Genomic DNA, 13,509 nt, shown 5'->3' on the forward strand with positions numbered 1-13,509 from the left:
AATTTTCTTTACCTTGTGAACATGGATGTAAAGGGTTGTGACTACTTGGCTATCTATGAAATTTCTGTCTGTGATTTATTTATAGGTTGTTTGTGATGCACATCCCACTCTGGCATAATGCTTATCAATAATAAAGCTGCTTTCTTTCTTTTCTACTCTTGTGGAGAATTTTTTTTTGGCTGGCAGGAGATATTTTTATTGGATTTTTTTCAAGAGCAACCAGTTAAAAGGTCAATAGAAAAGCTACGGTGAAATCCTAGAACATTTAACATGGAAAGGAAGACAGGAAAGGAGCAAAGAAATGAAAAAGCAGATGGGACCAAGAGAAAACAAATACCAAATTGGAAGGCTTAAGCTCCAATTGAAACAAGTAGACTAAAACCTTCCCTTCAGTCCGAAAGTGTTAAAATGGATAAGATAGCAAGATCCATCTCTATATTTATGAGAAATACATTATAAGGTTGAGAGGTAAAAGGTCAAAGATATACCATCCAAACACTAAGCATAAGAAAGCCAGTGTGGCAATATTAATGTTAGGCGAAGCAGATTTCAAGAATATAATCAGAGACAAAGAGTGATAGTCCAGAAAGCTAAAAGGGTCAATTCTTTGAAGACACACAATGAGAGAAATGTGTTTGTACCACGAATGCAGGGAAAACCAGTTTCAAAATACAGGGAGCAAAAGTAGAAAATATTAAATGAGGAGTAGGCAAAACCACGATCAGCTGGCGATTTTAATATCCCTCTCTGAGCAATTGGTAGAAAAAGGAGACCAAAAAAATCAATAATGATATAGAGGACTTTGAACTACACTAAAATCGTGAAGCCAAGAAATTGTGGTATGTTGAAGGGTAAGATTTAATTATCTTAATATTGTTATTTGAAACCTCTCATTTCTAGGTGTTATGTGATAAGCAACATCTCACCGTCTACATTTTGATGTGATGGTTGGAACATGGTCTGTGGAGATTCATGAGATGAACCAAAAATTGCCCTCATGTCTGCTCCCTTGGGGTGGGAGCCCCGAGGTCACAGAAATACAACATGGTCTTTATGCTTTAGGATGTCTTGATGCCCCAGTGTATTTACTAACGTGGCATTATAGTGGAGGCAGAAACTCTGATTCCCTTGTCAACTGTAACAAGTAACTAAAACAGCTTTTGAACACTCATTGAATGGTTTCATCTCTTTGGGTTAGAGGTGCAGCCTTTCTTTGGCTGAACCCAGTAGCTTTCACTAGTGCCACTTCGCGGACAGAGAGCAAACTCCAGGCCCTCAGGAACAAGGCTGCCAGACCGGGCAAACAGAATTACGGAGTGTCTGGCTGAGTTTGAATTTCAGAAAAACAACAGATCAGTTTTTTACTATGGGACATATTTACCCTAAAATACACCTGAGATTAAAATGTGCCTGGGCCTTCTGGAAATGATGCTCTTCTAAAGAGGCTGGCTGAGCTGAATGTAAGCGGTTCTAATTCAAGTGCCAAAGTCGAACAAACACATGCTTTCGGGGTGCTCTCTCCTCCAACACGGAACGATAGTCCTTGTAAAATACGATGGAGCAATAAAAGGCTACGGAAAAGGGTTGCTCTAAAGGTCATCTTTTTATTTAAATATTTTATGATGAAACACCTACAAATATAATCTCCTGAGGAACAAATGTAAGACCTCATACAAATCATCGTTTCAGGACAAAAAACCATTTGGAAAATGTGATTATGCTACATACAAGAGACAGGTTAGGGTTTCCGGGTCTGTCCAAGGAGGATGGTTAAGACCGACTTTGGTTTGTCTGAAGCACACAGGTCATATTTCACACAGTAGTGTGATGTTCCTATTGTGTACGTGGCAAAACTACTAAGTCTACAAAGAAAAAAACAATCAATTACTAAGTAGAGAGTAAAAAATTTAGGTCATGGGAGATCAACCTTCATCTTAGCCACAGACTTATGATATTTAAAAATATGTGACTTTTATACATATATAGTCAGTAGGAGCAAAACATACCAATCTTTTGTATAACATAATTCAAGTCAAAAATACTTCCTAAAAAAATAATCTTTAAAGATTCATTTCCCTAGCAAAATGTCTTGAAAAATCACAAAATTACAGTCTTTAAAATTATGAAAATTTTTTGTTGTGGGAAATATTTACATAAATGGCTGCTGATAGGCATATACATATGTTGAAACTTTAAATGCTCTATTTCTTCAAGGAGCAATGAAAACACAATCTGCTTAGAGGCCAAAATACCCAAATAACTTTTCACAGTGAAGGGCAGGATATTGTACAAATTTAGGTTTTGTTCAACTGAGTATTTAATATTCATGTAGTAAGTCATGACTGGCCAATCAGTGACTTTGACACATAGAATAAAATCATAATTTCAAACTCATAATTACTGATACCATATGGTTTCTCAGTATTTTTTTTTTTACAACTGTATATAAAAGAGAATGGTTTCTAAAACTTGGTATAATTCCACAAATAGTTATTTGGCACTCGTGTTATTAGGCACTGAGGATAAATATCAATCACACAGGCAGGTGCTCACAGTGGAGAATCCAGTCTAGTGGCTAATTTATCTGTACAAAATTAGAAGATAATGTATCCTAAGTTAAAAAAAAAATAGTACATTATTATTATAAAAAGTAAAGCGGTTTTATATTTATGAATTTTTCCTGGGATTATTCAAGTGAATTTGAAGTGTTCATCATTTTCATGATTTTTGGGAGGCACAGGGAAGCTACCATGCTATTTATAAAGTCCTACCATACACATGCACAGAAATCTACAATGTGTGTTCTTTATCAGGCCAACGTTCTGTAACTCGGTCAGCCTAACAGATTAGAAGGCCGGGCTCCTAGTCTGAAAGAAAACAAGCAAAACCGGCTGTCCAGGCCACGTGCATATTTTTGGATAACCGTGTGGGTAACGTGCCAGGTGCAGTACAGCACGGAACACAGCTCAGCGATGTCGGCCGGCAGCGCAGACTGCCAGACGGCCCGCCAGGTTCGGGACGGCTCTCCCAGAGAGCTGGCGCACCGGGCACTCCGTGTCCATTTGGCAAACTTACCAGCCAACTGACTCTCTATTTAACCTGCTCGGGGAACACCGTCTGGCCGTAACTCACTAAAAGGCACTTATGACATCGCCTCATCGTTATGCCCCCAGCGGGCCCCGGAGCGTTGGTGAAAGGCTCACTCAGAGGCTGGGACGGCGAGGTCGGCTGTGTGTCGGTGACGGAGAGACGTCTCAAGTCCCGCGTGTCTGTCTTCGCGTCCGGAGGCTCATCAAACGGAGGCCCGCTGGAAGCATGAAGCCAGTCACTGCCAGCTAACCTCTGGGACAGACCGCGGTCTAGGAGTAAAAACGCTGCGTGACGGTGTGCTTGGAGACGCTGGTGGAAGATGTGGTTATGGCAGAATTCGAAAGAGCAGACTCCTCAGAACCGAAATCTGGCAGAGGGCCGGGCCCTCTGGCTCCAGAAACCTCGGTCTTTCTGGCCGTCACAGAGGTGGCGGCAGGATTCGGGTAACTGGACTGCAGGGTGGGGGTCGCTGTTTGCACTCTCTCTGTCACTATCACTTTCTGTCCTGCTGCCGCGCCAGGCATGGCCAGAGTGGGCTGCACGCCTGGACTGGGGGTTAGGAAGCTCTCTCTCTCCGTCACCATCACATAACGTGCATCCGGCAGAGGCTGAGTGCCTTCTAGAGGACCAGGGATGCCCCCGTTAGGCTGTATGATTGTCTCGGTAACCATGACACTACCGTCGTCAGCATAGTGCTGGTCTACCAAGGGAGGGGCTGGGGCATACACCCGCTCGGTCACAATGAGGGCCTGTGACTGTCCGGGACCCAGGATCACGGTGCTTGCTGGCATCGCGGAGCCCGTGGCATAGGACGTTTCTGTCACTACAACATTACCGGAAGCCAACGGATCAGGGAGCAGGGTGGCTACATTCTGACTCTGCCTAGAAGATACGGAGCTTTCAGTGACTATTTCCTGAGTTACTTTCTCCGCATTTGCTTCGTGGGAAGTTTTGGGAACTCGAAAGCTGCTGGCAGAGGAGTAGGCATTCTCTGCGTTAACCCTAGCGTTCTCGAATGAATGTGACGCTGCCTCCATACTTGATTCTCCCACAGGTTTTTGCCTCTGCCCAATTTCCACATCCATGTCTATCTTTTGACCCAAGCAAACTTCAGCCAGGGTCCTGAATTTAAGCCCTAAGTCATCTAGAAAGTGATCATCTAGTTCTTCGATAAAACTGCAACAGCCAATGGACCCATGCAGAGACGCAGTGTCTTCCTGAGAATAAATGAGAAGGCAATCTTTGGCTATGTGAATGTCATTGTCCTCAGCGTAGGAGGCAGCTTTCTGAAACAGAGAGAACACGGGCATGAATTAGTGACACAGCTTCACTTAGGAATGAGACTATATCCCTGCCCCCAAGGCACAGCCTGAGTCTAATTACAAGAAAACATCAGGAAACGCAAATGGGGCATCCTACAACACGACTGCCTATATTTAAAAAAAATATTCATATTGTGAAAGGTAAGAAAGGCAGGACTTCTGGACAGGGGCTTGGACAGCAAACACAATGGCTATAATATGCCATTATTGCGTTCAATGGCAAAATCAAAATATGGAATATGTCACTGTTAAATCTCAAAATTTGTTTATTGTATTATATAAGAAAATGTGTGTCATGCGTGCGTGTGTGTGTGTGTGTGTGTGTGTGTGTGTGTGTGTCCAGGAGACACAGTGAGGGGGGTGGAAGGAGGGAGGGAACGAGAGAATAGGAAAGGAAACAGCAAATGTGGGGAAAGGGTTGATCATCTGGGTTAAGAATATATAGGAGTTCAAAATTTCTGCTGTTCTTGGAAATTTTCTAGAAAGTTTGGAAGGATTTCTGAATAAAAAACTGCTCGTATACATAGACAACGAAGACTGACTTGAGCAGGATTAGACTGGCGAGGGGAGACCATCGAATGAGACCAACAGGACGCCGGAACGGAGCTGGGCAGTGAGAGAGAGGGGGATGGGCAGAGTGGCCTTCTTCCACCCTGACTGCATCGCCCGATCCCTGTCAAGCGAACGGGGTGCGGGGTGACTGAGAGAAGCGAGGGCAGAGGGGGACAGGAGGTGGGAAAGCACTCCAGGAGTCTGCGACCACGCAGAGAGGGGACACACATAAACTGGCCTCCACGCAAGCCCATCTCTTCCCTGGTCTCCGGTGTCCCTCAGAGGCCCAACTCCACCCATTCCTGCGTGGACACGGGCCTTGTTCTCAAGAAAGGTACCCAGCCTGGCTGCTGCTGCTGCTTCTTTTTTTTAATACAGAGTTTTAAACATCTATTTATTTGTTTATTTGTTTTGAGAGATTTAGAGAGTGAGCAGAGGAGGAGCAGAGAGAGAGGGGGAGAGGCAGAATCCCAAACAGGCTCCACGTTGTCAGTGTAGAGTCCAGTGTGCGGCTTGAACTCATGGAACTGTGAGATCATGACCTGAGCTGACATCAAGAGTCAGATGTGTAGGGGCACCTGGTGGCTCAGTCGGTTGAGCGGCTGACTTCGGCTCAGGTCATGATCTCGCAGTTTGTGGGCTCAAGCCCTGCATCGGGCTCTGTGCTGACAGCTAGCTCAGAGCCTGGAGCCCGCTTCAGATTCTGTGTCTCTCTCTCTCTGCCCCTCCCCTGTTCATGCTCTATCACTCTCAAAATTAAATAAACATTAAAAAAAAGAGTCAGATACATAACCGACTGACCCACCCAGGTGCCCCCCCAAGCCCTGCTTCTAATGCCTAATTTCAGGCATCAGCTTCCTTCCTGCACCCCATCATCTTTCCGGCAATTCTCCTCCTAATGTTTTCGGAAACTGCCTCAATAGTGAAGCTATGTAGGCAAAATTTAAATGGACATAGTAGACTGTGATTTTTTAGGTCACATTTTCCCTCTGCTCCTGGCGGGGTCCATCCCTGTCAAGTCTGCTCCTGCAGTTACTGTACTTGCTGACCCACTGACATCTGGTTTGGTTATGTGATTTGCTCTGACCAATGACACATGAGCACACAAAAGGCAGCTGCTTTAGGAGTCTGTCATTGCCGGGTGTTGGGTGACTCTTGCCTGCTTCCCTAGGATGGCACCCAGCCGGTGCCCTGGTCCAATCTGCTCTCTTGGCATGCAGCTTGGAGTGAAGACAACAGAGCGATGACAACTGACCAAGACACAAACGTGAGAAAGAAGCCTCTACCAGAAGTCAGATTGTGGAGTCATTCATCATCACTGCATAATTGAGCTACCTGGTGTAATGGGCCACGTCTCTCTTTCCTCACTGCCTAGACGCCATCTCTTAAAAGATGACAAAGTCCTATTTAGATCCAAGGCAACGATTACCCTAATAATATCACATTTACCTCTAAATGTCCCACCCCCCACCCAGCATATATAAAAACCAGCCCTTACCTCAGCGAAATAATTTCCTAAGAACTCCTCGCTCACTGAAACAGCAGCTGTCCGAGCTCCCACCATGTCTCTGGAGGACCCCGTGACTTGCGTGCTCCTTAAAGTTTCAACACCTGCGTTGGCTCCAGTTGTCCCTGTCACTTGGGCAGCTCCAACAGAAGGAAGGTGTCTGTGTTCTTCCCACCTTCCATCCACCTCACACGTCTCGTGATGCCCTTTGACAAAGGACGCAGAGCTGTTGGCTTTCACGATGGTCTCTTTGGTCACGCCTCCTCCCGCTCCACTGCCTACTGCCGCGCTCTCTCCGTGATCCGCTGTCAGAAGCAACGGCACCACCTGCGAGAGCAGACACGGCTGAGAACTGAGAAGGGTGGAGGGTCAGTATGGACGGTAGGAGGCTCTGAGCGAAGTGTGCCTATCAAGCGAATAAGCTGTTTCCACAGAGGCAAATTAGGAAAAATATTTTGGCTTCAACAACTTCTAGTGGAGTCTTCTCACTCCACTCCACCTTCTTGTTTTGCTCGCTGATTATAACCCAAGGAGAAAACAAAAATTATTTAAATATATTCTTGGCTCATTTACTCTATGGCATCAATGGCATTTCAACTTTCCTCTACAGTTTAATGCCTTCTATGGTTATTAGACCCCTATGTACATATTTCTTCTAGCTGGAGACATACACAGCCACTTCAAATAAAGACTGTATTTCCAAACCTCCACTGCTACCAGGAATAGCGACCTAAGTTGAGGTTAATATGACTTCAAACAAAAATGGGGTATGCAGCTTTTAGGACGTGTTTTTTGAGAGCAGTTCTCTTATCTGCTTTCTGGCAATGTGGGGACAACAGCTAGTGTCTGGAGCATGAAGGCCGTATGGGAATGGAAGTCATTCATGGAGGCGACAAGAAAGGAGGCACCGGGGGCCATGTTGGACAGGAATCATCTCACTGGTCCTAGACTGCTCACATTTATATTTACGCCTCTGTTTTTCTGAGTTCTCTGACACTTGATGCTAAATCATGTCTTATTGAACATGATGCAGATGGTGATGAGAGACCCAGAGTGAAGTTGGAAGAGACAATGGGAGAAGGGGTTTTGCAACATTTATGACTGTCACGGGGGGTGAGGTGGGTTTACCTCTGCCACCCTTATGTATCGAAGGGAATGAAAATGGAGCAGCACGTCCTTCATTCCTTGTGTCACTACCTGACTTGACCCTTTTCCTACATTTTCTGTAACATAGGACCTATCACAGTAGAGCAAAACCACTTCAACTCTGCCCTGGCAACAAGCACAAAATATATTGTCCCTTGAGCCCTCTGTTTAACAAAGACGTGTGGCTACCTTACTCTCTCATGACTTAAAACGTTAGAAACACTTCCCAAGGGCCCTTTAAAATCAGAAAAGAAGACACGTTCCATGGACATCTGATTATCTGACCTTGTCTTCAGGTGGCGCCCCTTCGTTATTCCAAGGATGCAGCATCTCTACAGTGCCAGGAATGGGGGTGAAGCCTTTGGCGCCCTCTCCACACTGGCACATCAGCAGCAAAAGTGGTACAACTGGACAGAAACAAGATGGAGTCAGGAAAAGGTTAGTCCCCTCACATTTCTAAATTTATCTTCATAATTTTGGAACTTGCATATTGCTTCATAGAGATCAGTCTACACTTATGCACGGGTTTTTTTTTTTTTGCATTTTTCTTTTCTTCACTCTGATTCAAAGTCCCCAAGACAAGCTCGTACCAGGGCCTAACGGCAGGATGAGGAAGTCTTATAACTTCAGAGTCCTTGTTCATCAGAAGTAGGCTGTGTATTGTTGCTGGGTCAAGTCTGGATTTGATAGTGTACGAATCATCAAAACCAATTTAATGACTTACATCTTTTGTTGTTCTTTTAAGCCAAATTTTTTAATATGGGAAAGTTCACTATCCCCCAAAATATATATCTGTTAAAAAGATCAAAAGCTCCTAGGGTAGGAAAATTTTAATATGTTCAAATATTCTAGAACATTGGAACTTCTATAATACCACACCACTTTATCCTGGAGTACATTTCAGCATAAGATATGACTCACCAAGGTTCAAATTAACATTTGAATTACCTGAGTATTACTTTCTAAAATGACTCTACATTAAAGACCTTTAAAATATATACAACATTTCATTTAGAATTCAGTAAAATTTCAGAGCTCCCTTCTTAAATTTTATCCTGCTTCAGGGAGGAAGTGAAAGCCAATGTTGACTTCTTGATCAATGTCATAAAGAATTAACTACACCTTTAAGCAGGTCCATCCCAAATTAGTTTTTATTGCCATTTCCATCTGGCGGCTTCCAATAATGAACTGACTACATCTTAGATTCTTTTTTGTGTGAAACAGTTGACAGCTCAGGCAATATAGCCACTGTGAGTAAAAAAACTGAAATTAGCTAGTGGCAACTCAATAATCTCGACACATTTAACAAATGCTTATCAAGTGTCCAGCATGCGCCAAGTACAACCTTTGGCCCTGGGGAGTCTGAGAAGGGAAGGCAGTGCAAGGGATCTTGGGTAAAAGATGCAGCCCCAGCTCCAGCGCCGGCCTGCAGACCAGTGAGCTGAGACAAGTCACGTGCTGGTTCCTGTCTGTATTTTCACCTGTGCAAGGCACGGTTCTAAGCACTGGGTGGGGAAGAGCAGACAACAGCCCTCACTCACAGAGCTCATCACCAACCAGCCTGTCTACTTAAATCAGGATGTGTTTTTAGAAAACAAAAACTCATTTTTATAAAACAAATTCTGAAGAGGGCTAGAATAAGCTTTGGTGGATCGTCAATGATCATGGATGTTCCCCTCATGACCCTCACAGGCATTCTAGCGCGGTTACAGAACTCCTGAGAAGAAATCATGACCACTACGGTAACAGATCACTGGGACTGCATCGAAATTACCCGAGGAGCTAAAGAGTGGCTTTCAAAATACTTACGTAGCAACAGCAGAAGGGCGAAAATGATCAGCGCGATTGCTGCGGGGCCCAGGCCCACGTAGGGGTCATGCAGGCCCTCCACGCAGCCACTGCCGTCCAGACACTGACACACCGTCAGCGTCAGGACCTGCTTTTCAGGGCAGCTGAAGCCCTGACTATCGGAAATCAGGAACTGAATTTCGCTTCTCCCGAGCTTCTGCTCCTTTGGTTGCAGTAACACACTGGTGCCTACAAGGGTAGGAGGCAAGAGGAAAGAAAAATGAGTGCTTACCAAGGAAGGGGTGAGAGTCAATCACAGAAACATTCTTTACATGCTAAGAATATTTAGCTCCAGGTAGAAGTTTTATTCTTGCGTAGCTTTTCTTTTTTTTAAATTATTTTTAAAAATTCAGTTTATTTATTTTGGGAGAGAGAGAAAGCACGGGTGGGGAGGGGAAGACGGAGGAGAGAGAATTCCAAGCAGGCTTCACACTATCAGTGTGGAACCCAATTTGGTTTCTAACCCACAAACCATGAGATTATGACATGAGCCGAAATTGGACACCTGACTGACTGAGCCATCCAGGCGCCCCATTGTTTAACTTTTCTATTGAATTCTCACTGTGCTTGTTAAAATTAGTCCAGATATCTCCAAGAGGAAGGTTAACAGCAAAGGAATAGATTTGGATGCACCTTCCTTTCATGATGATTACTATTAAAATTTTTTAAAAATGTTTTATTTATTTTTGAGAGACAGAGAGACAGACAGACAGACAGCATGAGCAGGGGAGGGGCAGAGAGAGAGATGGAGACACAGAATTTGAAGACAGGCTCCAGGCTCTGAGCTGTCAGCACGGAGCCCGATGTGGGGCTTGAACCCACGAACTGGGAGATCATGACCACAGCTGAAGTCGGATGCTTGACCGACTGAGCCAGCCAGGCCCCCCTGATGATGACTGGTTTTAACACATATGTGTGATGTCTACTAAGTGCTAGGAACTGTTCTATGTACTGGGAATACAGTAACAAATAAGTTAAAAGTTAAATGACATTTCTGTTAAAAGACCTTTATTTTACCATTTCTTAAAAAAACTTTATCAAGACAATTATGCAACACACAACAATAGAAGAGGGTAGTTAACCCTCATGGCACCCATCCCCAGCTCTAATAATTTTCAGCGACGGGCCAGTCGCGTTTCTATAGTTCCTTCCTTCTTATTCCTGACATTGTATCACTATATATCCAAAATTTTGAAAAGTTTCAAATCTACAGAAAAATTCTAAGATTATCACAAAAAACATTAATATACCCTTTGGGGCTTGTTTACATTTTATAACAATACATGTTCCATATATTTTTTTCTTGAGGTATTTGAAAGAAGGTTGCAGATATTATGATACACATTAGCAGATACCTTCTAAGACTAAGAGACATTAGTCTTCTCAAAAAATTTAGTATTTATAACCCAGAGTCAAACATTTCAATTGTAATCATGCCCTTCCTTCATAGTTCTCTTTCTGTTTTTGCTTTCCCCTTGATCTCGGATTCAATCAAGAATTGTGAATTGCCTTTAGTCATCACTCTAATCTCTATGAATATTCTAGATCAGTTCCCACCCCCCCCTCTTTTTTGGCCTTCAAGACCCAGACATTTTTGAAGATCAGTTATTTCAAAGGAAGTTCCTCAGTTTGAATTTGTCTGATTATTTCCTCATGACTGGATTCATTTTTCTCAAGAACATGACACGAAAAGTGTTGTATGAATGACCTTTTCTTTTAAATATGATTGATGATAATTTTCAAACTTTTCTTTCATATGACTAAAAATTATAGCCAGTTTTCACATGGGTAAAAATAATGATCAGTTAGAAAAGCTTAAAAATTGTCCTGACATCTTCAAAACATTTATTTAAAAAGAATATATGCGCAAGAAATGTGAACCTGATTGAATACAAAGATAAAAATGAAATGTTTAGCTTTTGTTGTATTTTAGTTATTCATTTTTGGAAGGAAGAAACAGCTTCTCTTAATTTGAAGGTCTAAATTTTATGAGATTTGAGCTGCATAGCTAGAATGTGGTTATTAAATAATCCTCAAAGCATTGGAGAAGTGAGAAAAGCATCTAATCATTTAAAGGAATTTAAACTCAAGAAAAAAAAATTCATGGGGTGCCTGGGTGGCTCAGTCAGTGACTTCCTCTTATAACATTCCAAAATGCATATCCTTAAGAATTTCATGTTCCTAAGACTACAAAAAATTCAAGGACCCATCAAATTCAAACATCTTGATATTTAGATAGAAACTTCATTTACATGACCAGAAAGACTCCAGAGCCAGCCCACTTGGGTTCAAATCCTAGTTCCAGCTCTGAACTGTGACCTTGATAAAACTCTCTGTGCCCTTGTTTCTTCATCTGTGAAGAAACTTCATCTGTTCCAAACTTCTAGGGTGGCTGACATTTATTTTTTTTTAATTAATTTTTTTTTACATTTATTTGTTTTTGAGAGACAGAGAGAGACAGAGCATGAACAGGGGAAGGGAAGAGAAAGAGACACAGAATCTAAAGCAGACTCCAGGCTCTGAGCTAGCAGTTAGCAAGAGCCTGACACGGGGCTCGAACCCACGAACCACGAGATCGTGACCTGAGCCAAAGTTGGATGCTCAACTGACTGAGCCACCCAGGCACCCCCTAGGGTGGTTAACATTTATTAGGACAGTGACTGGTATCTCCCAAACATCATGTGTTTCTTAAATAAAATAAGTAAGACTTGGAAACCCAGCAAGTTCAATGCAAAACACATTTACACATGTTAGTCTCAGAAAGGCCAGCTCCAAACAAGTATTCAGCTTAGGTGGGAGTCCCAGACTTTCGTGCGTACAAAATTAGACACTGTGAATAAGGAGACCAACCACTTTTTAAGTGTGAAGGCTGTGACTTAATGACCATAAGAGGAATCCTCTGGATGCCTGTCACCCAGGGCTGAACACTTGATCTTAAGGAGCACTGACTAATCAGGATGGTGACTGATTAAACAAATAGTTCATCCTTAGAGGGAGGCAAATTTAGTTAACTGAGAGCATAACTGTCTTTTGTCAGTGAATATAGAAACCCTAAGAAGATTTAAAATTAGGTACAGAAATTTAAAGCCATTTAAAGACATAGTTTTGATATTTTTCTATGATACAGAAATTATTTGTTTGTTACTGTGTTTTCATATTGTTCAGAAAATTAGCCTTATTAATGCAACAGCTTTGTAACTTCAATCTAAAATGTGTAACTATGTTACAGTCATGGCCTTGTACCTGTAGGTTGAAATATCACTGGTTTGTTCTTTATTTAACAACCGAAGAGGATTTCAGGTTTAGTGTATTTATAAGTCAAATTTATTGGAATTTTAGAGTATACATCTCACATGAAGTGAGATAATGCATTTTATTTGTTAATTCAGATTGCTGAAATACATAGGGAAAAAACCTAAATATACTTAATTTGTAAGTGTAGTTCGAGATGTTGAAGGTATTTACTCTGTAAATTGGACCAACAGTATTCAAAACCTCTTAAAATTTTTTTTAAACATTTATTTATTTTGTGAGAGAGAGACAGAGTGTGAGTAGGGGAGGGGCAGAGAGAGAGAGAGAGAGAGAGAGAGAGGGAGATACAGAATCCGAAGCGCGCTCCTGGCTCTGAGCTGTCAGCACAGAGCCTTATGCAGGGCTTGAACCCATGAATGAGATCATGGCCTGAGCCGAAGTCGGACGTTCAACTGAGCTACCCAGGTGCCCCTATTCAAAGCCTCTTAAAATGACTGTAAAAATTTGTTAGACTTAAAACAACAATAAACCTGTAAATTAAGAAAAGCTTAGGTATTATATTTGAAACTTTTCTAAAAGGAACACTAATTGTTTAAAACAAAATAGTCTTCTGGATAGTTTTTGGCATTCAAAACCACCCTGAAGAACACTCCAAAGCTCATGTCAACAGTGGGCTTTGTCCAAGATACGGATATGCGCACATGGCCATCTGGAACGGGGTGAGGGTCAGACAGACCCTCTTTGTCTTGTGTCCATCACTTACCAGCTTAATCCTAGTTAGGCCAAGGCTCC

At 42.5% G+C, this 13,509-nt stretch overlaps 1 protein-coding gene across 1 annotated transcript in view; it reads right to left on the reverse strand.

The window, feature by feature from the left end:
* Positions 1 to 1,584: 1,584 nt before the first annotated feature.
* Positions 1,585 to 13,509, reverse strand: part of DSG2 (desmoglein 2) — a 59,966-nt gene continuing 48,041 nt past the window's right edge. The window contains exons 15-18 of the mRNA XM_029921564.1: positions 9,427 to 9,654; positions 7,903 to 8,024; positions 6,463 to 6,798; positions 1,585 to 4,376 (exon numbers count right to left, since the gene is read on the reverse strand). Coding sequence (XP_029777424.1) covers positions 3,360 to 4,376; positions 6,463 to 6,798; positions 7,903 to 8,024; positions 9,427 to 9,654 — 1,703 coding nt within the window. The 3' untranslated portion in view covers positions 1,585 to 3,359. The remainder of the gene's footprint in view (positions 4,377 to 6,462; positions 6,799 to 7,902; positions 8,025 to 9,426; positions 9,655 to 13,509) is intronic.

Source organism: Suricata suricatta, chromosome 14 (assembly GCF_006229205.1).
Source record: "Suricata suricatta isolate VVHF042 chromosome 14, meerkat_22Aug2017_6uvM2_HiC, whole genome shotgun sequence".
NCBI lineage: Eukaryota > Metazoa > Chordata > Mammalia > Carnivora > Herpestidae > Suricata > Suricata suricatta.